General features: G+C 41.4%; 1 protein-coding gene across 7 annotated transcripts in view; it reads left to right on the forward strand.

Annotated features, from left to right (window-relative positions):
- The window catches only part of septin4b (septin 4b), a 78,870-nt gene that overhangs the window by 57,470 nt on the left and 4,874 nt on the right, over positions 1-16,526 (forward strand). The window contains exons 1-9 of one of the 7 annotated variants that reach the window (XM_016485608.1): positions 3,705-3,781; positions 9,982-10,104; positions 12,262-12,561; positions 13,413-13,509; positions 13,843-13,929; positions 14,003-14,126; positions 14,281-14,415; positions 15,276-15,393; positions 15,473-15,574. In XM_016485608.1, the coding sequence (XP_016341094.1) occupies positions 3,746-3,781; positions 9,982-10,104; positions 12,262-12,561; positions 13,413-13,509; positions 13,843-13,929; positions 14,003-14,126; positions 14,281-14,415; positions 15,276-15,393; positions 15,473-15,574 (1,122 nt within the window). In that variant the 5' untranslated portion in view covers positions 3,705-3,745. Of the gene's footprint in view, positions 1-3,704; positions 3,782-7,800; positions 8,697-9,981; positions 10,105-12,261; positions 12,562-13,412; positions 13,510-13,842; positions 13,930-14,002; positions 14,127-14,280; positions 14,416-15,275; positions 15,394-15,472; positions 15,575-16,526 lie in introns of those variants that run through there. The other 6 variants (XM_016485611.1, XM_016485607.1, XM_016485610.1 and 3 more) reach the window with 6 other exon arrangements.

Here is a 16,526-nt window from a genome sequence, read left to right on the forward strand (position 1 = left end):
AAACTACACACAGATGTGAAAAATGTAAAACTGCTCTCGTGTGTCTTTTGCTTGTTCAGAGTGCAGTGAAGAACAGGAGTTTGTCACAGCACTCGCACATAAATGCATATGCACATATACACTGTATATACAGTATGTATGACTGATGAATTTTACACCGGTATGCAACTGATCTGAATCAATACTGAACTGACTCAAGCTGTAGAATGACACTATTGACTTGTTAGAGCTGCTTTACAGCAGAATGTGAATTTGATTCTATTGTGAATCTGCTTTGAAACAGTCTATATTGTATAAAGCACTTTAGAAATTAAGTTGACTTTCTGACTTGGCTTGTATGCATGTTCAGTATAGATATACATATACACACACACACACTGAATATGCATACAAGCCAAGTCAGAAAGTCAGATTTATTTATAAAATGCTTTGTACAATATATAAATATACAATGTAAACAGAAATGCAAGGGGGTAAAAAAAAAAATTATTTCTAAAAAACACTGAGTTTTGATTACTAAGTAAACAAATGATGTATAAGTGTTTTCACACGTGATCACTGTGTGTAGCTCATCAGTAAATGAGTGTGCCATTACAGTTTTACTCATTTACTAAGACATGCTTAATGAAACGGATCCACTCGATCTTCATCATCACATTCTTAGCACAGCAGAAGTCTTCTCTTGCAAATGCCTGAACACTTTTTCATTTGTTTCACACATTTTTCACACCCTTTTGCAAAACAGTCACTACTGATCTCATTGAAAGACCCCACACTCTATTGGATTCACTGTGTTGAACAAAAGGAAAACATCTATTCACAGCTGATAGAAAGTACTTGCATTATTATGAATGTCTAATGCACCTGTGTGAAACTCATTTGCACAACTCTTCATTCAGCAATCAGTTCTCATCCCTCTATAAAAGATGCCACCTCTGTCCTGCTATTTGTAAGCATGGATCAAAGAGCCCAAAGGCATGGAAGGAGAGTAAGAGAGCTGGCAGAGGGCCAGAGAAAGAGGAGTTTGCAAATATGGTGGAGGAGCTGCATTACTGTAAAAGGAGAAAATACAGCTCAAGTTTCAAATGAAATTCAGGCAACAATTATTGACCATGTCATCAGTCATAGCTTGTCCTTTAGAGAGGCTGGACAAAGGGTCCAACCCATTCTGAGTCGGAGCACTGTGACATCTATTGCCAGGCTTGTTTCAAAATGACAACAGGTAAGTCACGATGTTACTGTATACCACTGTGTATTTCAGCTCTACTGTATTGCCCTGTTGGCAGAACAAACTGTCTACACTGTAGACTCTACAGTAATGCAGATGTTTCATCAGTCCCATTTATGTGTTTGTCATAATGTCAATTTTGATATGCTTTGTTCGGATTTGTTATTGTAATGCAATGTTATACCATACAGTTCCATGCAACTGGAATAATTTGCTCTATGAATTTGCTTTTTTTAGAGAATAATGTACTTGAAGCTCAAGGGGCACATCACAAATTATTTTGTGGATGAAGCCAGCTTCAACTTCTGTAAAGTGAGGAGACACGGGAGGAACATTTATTGGGCAGCGGTTCACTGTTGCAGTGTCAGGTCAGAGGGCTGCCAATATCACCATTGTGCTGCCATCTCCAGTGATGGTGTGCTTTGCCACATGCAGACTATCAGTTGAATACAGAACGCCTCATCACATTTCTTGACGCACTAAATGAAAGACTGGTTTCACCTAAAGAGAGAGGGCTGTTGATGGATTTGCCATGCAAGGAGGTGTTTCCATTGGTGCAGTGCAACCAACACTACATCCGATTTGAAGTTCTTAGTATTTCAGCTCTTCATTTTGTTTTTTAGATATTACCACCCATACGTTTCCTTTGTCTTTGTTTTTTTTAAACTATATTCAACACTTCTGAGTTTGAACAGTGTAATTTCGTATTGATAGCTGTGTTTTGTATTTTGTTGTCCATTGTGTAATAATTGATTGAAAGAATAAATTAATTTGACCACAAGCTGTGGTGTTTGATGGAAGTATTTGCTTATTTTGCATGTTTTTATTGTTTTGTGAGTGTTGGAGCATTTTGCAAAGAAAATTTGTCATTTTGGCCATTGAGCTTCAGTTTCAACCGTGTGTTAACTGTTTTGAAAATGTGATGTCTGAGTGGACAACTGTGTTTAAGCAATTGAGAAAAACTGTAAGAACATTATGCTTGCTGATAGTCCGTTTTACATTATGGTAGTCGTGTTTATGGTAATGAGAATCATGAATGAGAAGAATGAGAGTATGTGCTTGGATACCATGGAAATAATTTAACAATGCATATCTTTTCCCATAGATCTAGGCTGAAATATGACAAAATGAAATATGAAATGTGTGTGTGTGTGTGTACGTGAGTGTGTGTGTGTGAGTGTGTGTGTGTGTGTGTGTGTGTGTGCGTGAGTGTGTGTGTGTGAGTGAGTGAGTGAGTGAGTGAGTGAGTGAGTGAGTGAGTGAGTGAGTGAGTGAGTGAGTGAGTGAGTGAGTGAGTGAGTGAGTGAGTGAGTGAGTGAGTGAGTGAGTGAGTGAGTGAGTGAGTGAGTGAGTGAGTGAGTGAGTGAGTGAGTGAGTGAGTGAGTGAGTGAGTGAGTGAGTGAGTGAGTGAGTGAGTGAGTGAGTGAGTGAGTGAGTGAGTGAGTGAGTGAGTGAGTGAGTGAGTGAGTGAGTGAGTGAGTGAGTGAGTGAGTGAGTGAGTGAGTGAGTGAGTGAGTGAGTGAGTGAGTGAGTGAGTGAGTGAGTGAGTGAGTGAGTGAGTGAGTGAGTGAGTGAGTGAGTGAGTGAGTGAGTGAGTGAGTGAGTGAGTGAGTGAGTGAGTGAGTGAGTGAGTGAGTGAGTGAGTGAGTGAGTGAGTGAGTGAGTGAGTGAGTGAGTGAGTGAGTGAGTGAGTGAGTGAGTGAGTGAGTGAGTGAGTGAGTGAGTGAGTGAGTGAGTGAGTGAGTGAGTGAGTGAGTGAGTGAGTGAGTGAGTGAGTGAGTGAGTGAGTGAGTGAGTGAGTGAGTGAGTGAGTGAGTGAGTGAGTGAGTGAGTGAGTGAGTGAGTGAGTGAGTGAGTGAGTGAGTGAGTGAGTGAGTGAGTGAGTGAGTGAGTGAGTGAGTGAGTGAGTGAGTGAGTGAGTGAGTGAGTGAGTGAGTGAGTGAGTGAGTGAGTGAGTGAGTGAGTGAGTGAGTGAGTGAGTGAGTGAGTGAGTGAGTGAGTGAGTGAGTGAGTGAGTGAGTGAGTGAGTGAGTGAGTGAGTGAGTGAGTGAGTGAGTGTGTGAGTGTGAGTGTGAGTGCGAGTGCGTGCGTGTGTGTGTGTTCAAGCTTTGCAGATCAGGGACACAGTGGCTTTTTAAAGTGGCTGGACAGATGTGGTTTAAAGCCTCTAGCAGGACAGCATGACTCAAGATGAGCGAGAGACACAAACAGCAGCACTACTGAGGGAGCAGAGAGGAATGAACATTTCTCTGTTTCTAGCTGCTGGTTTTTTCAGATATTCTGTGATGTCCTGGATGAGTCTGTGATGGCCTTCATATATATGACTGACAGCGTGTGATGGGGGTTGTGTCTATGCAAATGAGATGCAGCGGTGGCAGAAGATGTGCACATGATGTGGGTGTGGCCATGCAAATGAGCTGCAGTGAGCGGTAGACAGTCAGTCAGTGGGTCACGTCTCTCTCTCTCTCTCTCTCTCTCTCTCTCCACACACTGACCGTTTGCTCTCTATCAGTAACAATGGCAGCAAACTCTGAAGTAAACAGCGATTCTGAGGTATGTCTGCACTCTGCACACTTATTTGAATCTGTGAATGTTGACTTGGCATGGCATTTGCACAATGCAGTTACAGAGACAGAATCGAGTCTAAACTGTGACTAGCAGGAGCTGGTTTCTGACTGCAGCGACAGAAGTCTGCAGATGTTTTAATCAAGGTCTGACGACGTTTTGGTTTGATTTCATCAGATGTGGATGTGATAAAGAGAATTCTAGTCTGATCAAGAAACTGATCCGCTTTTGTGTAAAATTCATAATTATTTGTGTTTTTTTTTTAAGTATTGATCAGCTGATAAGAATAAATAGAATATTTTATTTTCCGATTTCGAGCCAGTTACCAGCGGCACAGGCAATAACACCGGCCACGCATTCTCACTCTCATCTCTCCGACGACCCCTTCTCTCACACCCACGTCTCATTCGCTCCGGTTAAATAGTGCTTGTATTGCGCATTATAGTCATTCCCGCAGGTTTCGCGCTTACACCAAACGCGCACACACCACCACTGATCTATATTAGTGGAGCGTGCAAGCCGCACTCAGTCTCAAACAGCTTGTGAGCCACAAATATCAAAATGAGTGGCTAACTGCGCTAAAACGTTGAAATACATACAAAATTATGTCAAAATGCCCGTCTTAGCGAGTATCCAGTTAAACACAGTCAGTTTTGGAACGTTAAATAGTTGAGAAAAAGAACGCATGTTGTGTAACATGTTTTATTTGTTCTTATTTTATTGCTGACTTTTTATGAAAATAAAACTTTGCATTGAAGAAAAGTAGATTTTTGTTTGTATATGCTGTCAATTATAGTTCTTAGAAAGAAAATCGGAATCGGCAAAAATCGGTATTGGCAGATCACACTAACAAAAAGTGTGCATCTCTATCATTTAATCATTCATTCATAAATTACATGTGATTTTGTTTAGTTGTTTAATGTTTTTTTTCTTCAGAATCATGAGAGAAACACAACTTCCATGGGGGGGGGTCTATTTTGCACACAAACAGCTCTTAAAGAGTTTTTATGTAGCCTGTTGATTTTTGTTCATGGTATTCAGCTCCAATAAATGGTTTGTAAAAAAAGAGACAGGATAAATGTTTGATATCATTATATAATCACATTGGAATCAAAACTGGGGATCGAAAAAATCGGAATCAGAATTGATAAAATTCAAATGATACCCAACCCTAATCCAAACACTCGCCTATCATTCATCAACCTCAAATATGGCTTATCATCTGGAATATGTTAGTAGCAGCAACTTTACATGGCCACTCAATCTAATGTTAACCTAGAGAAATGTGCGCTATTCAGTGTCTGTGTGGAAGCTGAACAGCAGCGCGCTCACTGCAGGACAGATGGAGGCGCCGGTGCACTCACTCGCTCTTAAAATACTCTGTCATTTTTCATACAGATAAGAGAAATACATCTTTCAAATCTGTAAAGACTCTACGTTTATTTGTGTCCACTCAAAATAACAACAAAACATTGCGCTTTTGTAAAATAATGAAAACAAACAGGACGCGCTTTCTGCCGTCTCGGTCTCTGTGAACTTGAGCTCGAAACTCCGTGTATAACTTTGCCTTACAGACATGAAAAATATATCTATAAAGAGTGAAATGTCTACTTTCAAATAAACCAATTCAAATGGACAACAAATTTTCTCAGATTATGTAATACGTATGAAACATGCATACAGGTGCATCACTACTGCGGAGTTGACGAGTCAGTGTCGCCGACTTCATCTCTTAAACCGAAAACAAAGAAAACACTTGTTTATCAATACATTATTAAAATGTTAATGCAGCCTCCTTACTGTTTTTCCCTGACACATTCATAATCATTACTTCTGCCGGTGCGCTGTGGCAAGCTTTATGCGTGCACTTGAGCGCTTATTAGGCTATGTAGGCAATTAAAGGCTCATTATAATGATTTAAATAGCTTATTAAAGGGGTCATATGATGCGATTTCAATTTTTCCTTTCTCTTTGAAGTGTTACAAGCTCTTGGTGCATAAAGAAGATCTGTAAAGTTGCAAAGACTAAAGTCTCAAATCCAAATGATATTCTTTATAAAAGTTAAGAGTCAGCCACGCCTACCTAAAACGGCTCGTTCTAATGAGAGTATTGGTGATGGACGGCACGGTGCAGACGTGTCATTGTTTGTGTCTGTCAAACAATCCCATCAAACCATGTGAACTCACAGCTTCAGTCCTTCAGATGGGATAGGAGCATTCTAGTATTGGATAGCTTTATATATTAAAAATGATTTAACTCACATTTTAATGAGTCTGATTAATATAAATGTGATTCTATTCATCAAATAAATAATAACAATGCCCTAGTGAATGCTTTCAGACTTTACCCTCTCCAGCTGTGGTTTGTCTTTGGGCTGCTTGAATAGTGTTTTTGTGATTTAGAGTGGTTAGTGTGTGATTTCTGGTCTGAGATCAGCTCTCTTCACTCACAGCCAAGCGGCAACCTCCCGCTCTCTCTGGTGAAACCAACACGGAAGTGACTAAAACTGCAATTCATCGACTGGGGTTAAAAAAATGATTTTGGCCTATATAGCTAATTTTGCCCTTCATGACAACTGTGAGGTGGGTGATTTTTTTTATAACTCATCCATTTAAATTATATTAAGCCTTGAAGTTCTCCATAATTAAGGGCGTGGCCACTTGAGTGACAGGTGGATTGCCGCTGCTGTCACCACCGTCGAGCTACGTGGGCGTGGCTTCAGCAACCAGCTCCCGCCTTTTTGCCCATTTTCGATTATCCGGGAGTGACACGCTGCCAAGATGGCGACGGCCCGCTCCGTCCACTTTGAGCTTCAAACACGCTCTTCAGAAACCTACAGGTGACGTCACGGACACTACGTCCATGTTTTTATACAGTCTATGGTGACAGCGCTGAAGTCTTCATGCGTGGCTGAGCAGGTTTGACCACAGTAACCTGACAGACAAGCGCTCTGATGACCTGCTTTCTCTTCACCGACTCAAAGGTGGCTATTTATATATATTTTCTGCACCAAAGTTCCTGAACATTTCCAGGATATTCTGGACTTGATCTCATTGTAAACTGTGTTCTACAGTATAGCACTATTAGACACTTCAGTTTATTTGCCTTTGAGAAGCGTGAGAAGAAAGGTTTCGGATTCTTGCTTGCCTGTCTGCAGGATATTAGATCTGGGGTATCTTTAAATTTTAATGAGAACTGAAGAACCGATGAAGACTGAAGTTTTTGTTTTGGGCCTCAGTTTCTAAAGGCATTATTAATCTTAAACCTGCTAATTTGGTGCACTGTATTAGTCCAGACATGGGTCATATTTGATTCTTACACATTTCATTACACCAAATACACAAAATAATGTTCTTTTTAGCAACATCATATGACCCCTTTAATAAATGTGCGATAAGTCGACTAATGCTTAAAATGAATGACTACTAGTCAACCAGAAAATTCCTTAGTCGAAGGCAGCCCAAATATCATTTTGATATTGGTGCACCTGTGCTGGACTTTCACTGGAGTCTGAACCACCAGCCCTGACCTCTTTGGCACACACACTCACTCACTCACTCACACAGACACACACACACACACACACACACTCATCCACCCACCTCACTCCCCCTCCCCCAGGAACAAAATCGACAGCAGGGCTTCGCTAACATGACAGCAGCTTGAGCAAACATTAAAAGAGAGATGAGAGTATTGGTGATGGACGGCACGGTGCAGACGTACTAAAAACTCTAGTATCTGGCTGACCATATTCTGTGTGCGTCTGTCTTGACAAGATCTCATTATAGATGTTATAGAGGATGTGTTATCATTATTTGATTCAGAGAAAGAAAAAAGACTAAAATGTTAATTGTCAACTTAAAAAATACTTCAAACAATTAAACTGTGAAATTAGAGATTCTTACCTGACATGCTTTTAAATAAATGTGTTTTAACTGCATGTGATATTAATTTAAAGTGCATTTTCAGTTTCACTGCATAATACAAAGCGAGTTGACTTCTACAAACCCAGATCTGTCTTGACTGAATCTTTTGTTTCTTAGACCTAGAAAATGAGTTCTTAAGGGGGGGGAGAGATCTGGGACATGCTCTGAAATTCCTTAATCTTTCTCATCTCTGATTGAGATCTGTTAAGACTTTAATACCTTGTCTAATCACACACTTGACTTTACCTCACGCCAGCTGCTGCCCTCTCGCCCCGCATTTCCAGCGTGAGCTGCAAGCTGAGCGGAGAAGTGGAATAGCTCACAAACATTGTAGAAATTAATTCATTTACTCATTCACATTTTAAGACCTGCTGTGTAAAGTTCGATGTAAATGAAACCAAAGGCCAACCGAACGAACTTGAACATGCGTATGTGAATGTCATTTTAAAACAAAACTGTTTATGGTGAACCATTCCTTGAAAATAAGACACTTGGTGGCAAACCAATTACACAGTGGGTTTTTTGTACCTGGCTTGAGGAATTCGCAGCTCATTATTGACATTCTCAGAAATCAGCTGCTTGTGAGGGGCGCACAAACAAAATCCCATCATGCACCGTGACGCTAAAAGAGCTGCATTGATCTGCAGAGCAGTTCCCCCAACATCCGAACTGTCATTGATTCCCCACAATGCACCATAAAACTCATGGAGATGAGGGCTCTTGCTCTAGATCCGCTGAGGTTGTATCCGGGGTCTGGTCCAGTGCTTTGGGCTGGCCTGGAGTCGATCCGCTGCGGTGGAGCCGGCTGCTGATTGGGGCCCTGGGGCCGTGGGCAGCTCGATGCAGTGAAGGGCGAAGCGTCCCTGGATATCGTGCTATAAAAGCCTGAGCTGGTCCTGTGCGGGTAAAAGGAATGAGGAGCTGGCTTCAACAAGGCAAGAAGTTTAGATTGTTTCATCCTCAAAGAGGCGTTCCAGGTGAGAATCTGCTTGCGTGCTGGGATGAGTGTGGAATATATGCAGCACAGATTATTGTTCCTCGTTTGTATTATTGTATTTATACTGGAAATGCATTTTATTCTGCCTAGCTTCCACGAGACCAAACAGAGAACAGATTCACTGGGATGTTGCTGATGACTACGTTGTTATTCTGAAAATAAAGAGCAATGTGCATCCTAAAGAAGCCTTTTATTATGAGGCGTTTATTGGCACAACAGGTAGAAGAGTTGAGTCGTTTACGGTCGATGAGCAACATCACCGCTTCCTTTATTAATTTACAGAATTTAGCTGATGTGCTCCCAGTGTGTATGTCTGTGTATATTTCCTATTTCACAACCAAGTAAACCAACTGGTTTCCGCTCATCAATTTACATATAACAATAAAAACCAATATCAAATGAGTTGTAGTAGCTTTTATTTGTAGCTGTCTGTTCTGGAGGCTGTGCTTGAGTGGTATTGAGCAGCGAGCAGAAATAGTAAAGCCCCTGGCGATGGAGACCGAACATCGATCTCTGCAGAACACATGGGGTGTAAAGCGGGTCACCGCCAGCTAATCGCTCAAACTCTTAACTAGTGCTGCTGGTCAAGTCACGCGTCACTATTGATATTGTTTTAGCATTGTCATTATCACTAGATGTATTAATGGTAACTTATGACCTTCTTTATCCAATCCGCTGGGTTTATGATCTCTAGTCCTGTCTCTTCAATAAGAAGAATGTTACGTAACACAGTCATCACTAAAATTAAAAGTGCCTGCAACAACATTTTAATGTAAAAAATTTAAAAATCAAGTTTCTTTTTACCGTAAATCAAGCTGTCGTGGTGACACTGGATTCATGCTAGCATGTAGTGTTAGCATTAGATATCTGACAGGCTGTTGCTTTATTACTTTATACCGACGTGAAAAATTTAGTCAGATGTGTGTTGGCAAAGTTGTTCAAACACCAACGAAACTGACTGTGGTAAAGCTCTGGTGTCATGCGGGGTTATTTACACTGTGTATATCTACTTTAGATATATTAGCATATTGAAATATCTCCAGCGTTCTTCTGTAGCTAATGGTCCTGAGAGTAATTTCAGTGAGCACCAGCGTCTTCTGTTTTTATCTCCATTGGCTGCATCAAGACCTCTTGCTTTAATTCATTGCATTTATTCAATCATTTCATCTTTTTCTTTTCTGTCATCCTCTCGCCATGCTTTCCACCAAACGTTCCCCCACCCCTGAAACGCACCTGCGCTCCAACCGGCCGCTCTGTGGTTGGAGATGGCAGAGTGTACAGCAGCCCCAGTGGTCATGGAGGACAGTGACCGCGAGGCCGACTCGGCCTCAGATGAGCAGGACTCTACGCCAGCGTCGCCTGAGCCCAGGCTGCATGAGGTGGACAAGGTACTGATGCAGCTCCCTCCCTCTTGACCTCTGACCTCTCAGGACGCTGCCCCACTGCCCTTAGATATAGAACCTTCTTCTGCAAGCTGGCATATTTTCTTAGTTCATTTGTTAAAGTTAAATCACAATCGACCTTGTGGACTTTCATATTGTGAGCAATTTCTCAGTGCACGTTATTCTTACGGAAAAAGGGTTGTCTTCATAATCTTTCATGAAAATGTAATAACTGAATCAGTCATAAGTAAGATAGCTGTTGAGGGCCATGCTAATGCCCGTTAACATTATATTTATCCCAAGGCAGCCAGTGGGACACTTGGAGAAACTCTGAACCTTCAGCCCCCACGTTCCCATTAAAAGGCTCCTCAAAGTGTATGATAGCGGCATTTCAGGAGAAGAATAATCCCCCACAATCCACTGCAAACTCACACTCGGAAACACACCATCTTTCAAACATGATTTTGAAACTCATTTTGAAAATCTTTGAAACTCTTCAAGCTCTGTCTCACATTGTTTTCTTGTTAAATATCTTGTTGCATTCAGAAATGTGTTTCATTACTTAAGTCAAATGGGTTTTAAAAGCCATTTCATGTTGACTTTAAAATCTTCTTTATCAGCTAATTTCATATCTGATGTGGCCTTGAAGTGCTTAATGACACAAATCAGTTTGACAGAAGGGAAAACACAGATAAATTCAGTGAGAACTGGACTAACCAGCCTTTGGGAGCTCCAGCATCACTGCGACCCTACAGAGGACAAGTGGTTTGGAGAAAGGATGGATGGAAACTCATCCAGGACATCTGTTCAGTTCAGTGTTTGCCTCTTCCAGGTTGTGGCAGCAGATTATCAAATCACTTTTCCAGGGTACAGGTCCATGTCTGCACCTCAAAACACAAATTCACTGCACCGCAATGCATTATTTATCCGCAAAGGTTTAGAGCAGTGGAAACCCGAGTGCTGGACAAGAGAGTGTCACATTGCCCAACTATTGGTTCTGTTCTTCAGGACACAGGAGCTGCTTATGCTGTTTAATACATGCATCCTTTTATGGCCTTCTCTGAACAGGTTTCCCAAGACAACCTGGCCATTGTAAGAGTGTAATGACAGCAATGCAGTTAAATATGGATATTACTCCTCTTCGAGTGTTTAATAGAGGTCTGTACACATGAACTTAGCTCGTCAGAATATAAATATCGCATATAAATGAAAACTGCCTAATGTTAGCGAGTGAAATGTGGATCCAGAAAGTGGTAAAGGCCTGTGCAAGCTTTGGGAGTACTGACGGAAGCCATCTACTGCAGCTTTGCTTTGATAATATTACTGAATATGATCCAGATGTAGTGTTTGATAAAAATGTGATTTTCTCAGCTTTTTGCTCAAAATGTTGCTTTTTTAATGAAACTTACATACATTCAAGTGTTGATTTAAAAAAAAAAGAAAGAATGCTTGAAGCTAGAATAAAGTGTTTTTTGTTTAAAAGTATCGACTCTCTTCTTTATTTTGCTTTATTGCATGTTCAGATATTCATACAACAAAATATTCTGGGTGCCATGAAATTTTAGTGAAAATCATCAAAAATGCTGGCGGTGCCTGGCAACTGTTTTTCAAAAACGCTGGTGGAGAAAACGTTAAAGAGCATAAAGCCACAGCGTGAGCGTGGTGGATGTGTTGAACAGAACTTCTCTATCGTTCATATGTCTGCTGTGGATAGACTCTCATCAGCAGCATGGGTCCTGTCATTATTAGCAATAATCAGCACAGAGAGTATCGCTGTGTTCTGTTCTGTGTGTGTCTGGTGTCTCTCGTCCCGTGTGGATACTAACAGCGGTCATGTAGATGTGTGCTGTCCAGTGTCATCTTCCTCAGGAACACTCCTTTTACTACTAATGTGCTTTTCTTGGATTCATAAAGCCTTGTCAAACTTTTACCATGGTAACCTTAATTTTTGGCAAAATGTTTCACTAAAGGTGATTTACTGGGCTGCTAGTAGATAGTAGGTATTTACTATGGTAATCTTTTGTAAGGACATGCACAGTGTGTTGTATCTAACCTCTAAATGGTCTATTCTCTTTTTGCTTCTCTTCTCCATGACCTTAATTTTCCATATTAAACCACTCTCGCACCTGCCCGTGTGTTCTGTCCCGACCCTCCTGACCTCAGCACTTCCCTAAGGAAGACTCGGAGGACTCGGAGCTGGAGCACATCATGGGACATCACCCGCTGGCCCATCACGGGCCCCATAGGGCCGATAGTGAGGGCGAGGGTCACAGCAGACCCCACACCCCAGGGACGCCCTCCTTCCTGAGGCCCGCGGAGGCGCCCAGGGGCCCCGGAGACACAGAGCACGAGTCCAGATGCGGGGCTCAGCGGGGCCGAGTGGACTTTAACCTGCCGTCTCCCATCAGCCCATCCAGGCCTAAGAGCCCCTGGGGCCGCTATGACCCCTATGACTCGACTGAGGTAAAGCATGCTGGGATAGCCAGGGTTTGATTCCCTCATGAGAGTCTTTGCGCAAACACCCCAAAATATCATTCCGAACGTCTAACCTAAAAGCACTGTATTACTATGTTGGAATGTACCATAGTATTCTTTGAATCCTTCAGTACCATGGTACATATCAAAATACTGTGATATTATTTCCATCCAGCACCATCACTATATCACACTACTGGCACAGGACTGTTTTCTGAGGGATCTCAGTAGCACCCATACAGCAGTTACCTTGTGTTGTTTTTATGTTTCTGAATTAGAACCGTATTTTTGTTCTTGAGCTTGCGTTTCATGTGTCACTTCCTTGCATTTTAATGACATGTTTTTAAGTGGATCCTGTTGGTGGTCTATAGCATGTGTGTAAAGGATGATAATGAAAGGCGTAAAGCTCTTTTTGGGTTTATGACGCTCCACCCAAAGCCTGGCACCTGTGGTTTGCCTCCCAGAGAGAAACGCTCAATGTGTGTCAGCTCCTGCAGCTGCTGGTGTTATAAAGCATGATGATAAGAGACACAGCCGACAGAATGAAGACTGACATTTCACTATACCGAAGGGGTATTTTTTGCTTTTTGCTTCTTGGGTCATCTCTCTATCAACTACTTTTTTTTAAATGTTATTTTTTATAAGAGTAGTTAGTATGTTATACATTTATGCGTCATTACAGGGATTATATATTGTTTATTAATATTTTTGTATTCTCATTTTAAAATATTACAAATGTATTTTTTATTCCTTTAATTTATCTGCTCAGTGACCTTTTTAATACTCTTTAACATTTTGTATTCTCTCTTGCTTGCCCTCTTATTGTTTTTTCTTGGTAGGACCATGACAAGGAGTATGTGGGCTTTGCGACTTTGCCAAACCAGGTTCACCGCAAATCTGTGAAGAAGGGCTTTGACTTCACTTTAATGGTAGCAGGTAATTTCAACATCCACTGAACAAACAATGTGAAAGTGTGTGTTCTCCTGTTCTGCATATCAAAGGTATAGCTCACCCAAAAATAATTTAGTCCACACTGCTCTGTTCCACTTACTAATATTGAAGCTGTTGTTCACTGAAATCATCCACTCCACTGCATCTCTCAAACCTTCACATTCTTTCAGATACGACGGGCAGTGACTAGATTGTACTGTATTACCCACATCAGACCTAGTGTGAGGAGTGATGAGAGAACATTCATTTTTGGGTGAACTGTTGCTTTAATGTCTCTGGTGTTGTTGATGATGATGGTGGTGTTTTTCTTCCTCACAGGAGAGTCAGGTTTGGGAAAGTCCACCCTGGTCAACAGTCTGTTCCTGACAGATCTCTACAAAGACAGAAATCTGCTCAATGCTGAAGGTGAGGCTCATCTCTGCCGGCTGTCACTTCCCTTTACTGTATAATAATCTAATAATAATCACTGTGTTGGCAGAGAGGATCACTCAGACGGTGGAGATCACCAAACACACGGTGGACATCGAGGAGAAGGGCGTCAAGCTGAAGCTCACAATCGTGGACACACCAGGATTCGGGGACGCTGTCAATAACACTGAATGGTACATAAAGGGCTTGAGGGTTTCTGATTGGTGATCTCAGTAGATCCTCGTTGCTGTAAGACAGTGATTCGATACACCTAATACTACGATGATGTATAATGCTGATACTGTCAGAAATCTCTTACTGTTTTTGATCTGTGTGTTTTGTGTTTAGCTGGAAGTCAGTGGCAGACTACATCGACCAGCAGTTTGAGCAGTACTTCAGAGATGAGAGCGGACTGAACCGCAAGAACATCCAGGATAACCGCGTGCACTGCTGCCTGTACTTCATCTCGCCCTTCGGTCACGGGTACGAGCGCAACCAGCGGTACTCTAGATCTGATCAGAGGGCCGTGGCTTCACCGCGGTGCTGTGGTGCAGTGGTTAAAGCTTATATTCGAACCCTGTGAAGGCTGATCCGTCAGATCCTGCTATTGTGTTCTTGATGTGCTAACACTCGCTCGCTCCAGAGGGCACATGTGCGTCCCAGTTCACATACTTATGCGCTATTCTATGCTGTTCTTCTAAACAGTTGATAAGAGTGTTAAAAATGAAAATTACAAAAAGAAAAAGTGCCCTTCAAATGTCCGGATGATGCACTTCACCTAAAAAACAAGGTTGGACACTTCATGCACTAATGCAATAATCTGATCATGCATTATCACTAATTTTAATGTTACATATGCACATTTCTATTTAGTCCAAGTATAATTTTATATCACTTATTTTTGTTCCACATGTTTGTTACCACAATGGCTTTTACATGTTGTTTGTTCTTGAAGAGCAACAAGATCAAGAGCTTGATGTCTGTCTGAAATAGTTCTTCCAGACGCTTGACCCAGCAGCTCATATTTTACAGTCACATAATAGAGTTTTTACTGGACAACGACACTGAAACAGTCCATCTCTTGTTTCAGTCATACGACACAGTAAATGATCTGTCTGTGCCCTCTGCTGGCCAGGTGCTGTTATTGCTGTCTGAGGAGTGACACAAATCTCTGTTCAAAATGGATTCAGAATGTAAATGACTGTAAATGTCACCTTAAAATGACATTTTAAGCAGGTTTAAACTTTAGGACCGGGCTTTATTTAAGCTATAATGCAAAGTTTGTCTTGACACACAGTAGTTTGCTCTGTTGTGAGAGTGGTTAATGTGTGTTGGTGTGTCAGGTTACGGCCTCTGGATGTGGAGTTTATGAAGGCTCTTCATGAGAAGGTCAACATTGTTCCTGTACTAGCTAAAGCTGACACACTCACCCCAGCGGAGGTCAAGAAAAAGAAAATCAAGGCAAGTGCTCAAGCTGTCCAAACCTGTCACGTGTGTGTACAGATGTCCCGTGGATTTATTTCAGTGTCAAACCCTTCAGATCCGAGAGGAGATCGAGCAGTACGGAATAAAGATCTACCAGTTTCCAGACTGTGATTCAGACGAGGATGAGGACTTCAAACAGCAAGACCAAGAGCTCAAGGTCAGAAAAGACATCCAGCTGTCCAAAGTTCTTGTTTTCAGTAAATGTTTCAGGTATTTTTTCTTATATACCATCACACATATTTTCAAATGTGTAACTATGCAGACAATAAAATGAGATGATATGTGACCTTGAACCACAAAACCAGACATAAGGGTCAATTTTTGGAAATTGAGATGTATGCATCACGTCATACTACATACATAGCTGAGAGCTGAATAAATAATCTTTCCATTGATGTATGGTTTGTTAGGATAGGACAATATTTGGTCGAGATACAACTATCTGAAAATCTGGAATCTGAGGGTGCAAAAAAATCTAAATATTGAGAAAATCATCTTTAAAGTTGTCCAAATGAAGTTCTTAGCAATGCATATTACTAATCAAAAATTAAAGTGCCCCTATTGTGGATTTTTGAAAACTACCTTTCATGCAGTGTAACACAGCTCACAGCTCTAGATAACATCCTGCAAAGTTTTCAATCTGAAAGTGCACCGTGTATAAAGTTATTGTCTCTCGTCTCTCAGTCGACTCTGAATCATTGAATCGAGTCGTTTTTAAAATGAATCACAAGCCGTTTAATTTTGACGTCAACATGAAACATTAGCATATTGCCCCGCCCACTTGTTGGTCTTTTCACGTTGGTCTGAATGAAAATGCAAATTCATTCTTTGTGGTAAAAATATCGGTTTCCCCGGTAACACTGTACACAAAGCAGCACTGCGCTCACAAACGCTGCTTTATCAGGCTTTACAGGCGACATGAAATGAACATGAGACCAATCGACCAATCACCGCAGATTAGCGTCACGCAAAGCAGGGGTTTGGAAAAATGAACCGTTGAGCGAGCGAATCGTGTTGAGCAAGTAAGGTAAAAATAAATGCATATTATAAGACAATGAAAGTGTTTTTGACCTTTTTGACCTTGCAACCTGTTGTTGGGGACTCCCAAA

This window comes from Sinocyclocheilus anshuiensis, unplaced genomic scaffold (assembly GCF_001515605.1).
Source record: "Sinocyclocheilus anshuiensis isolate Anshui unplaced genomic scaffold, SAMN03320099.WGS_v1.1 scaffold501, whole genome shotgun sequence".
In the NCBI taxonomy this organism is placed as follows: domain Eukaryota; kingdom Metazoa; phylum Chordata; class Actinopteri; order Cypriniformes; family Cyprinidae; genus Sinocyclocheilus; species Sinocyclocheilus anshuiensis.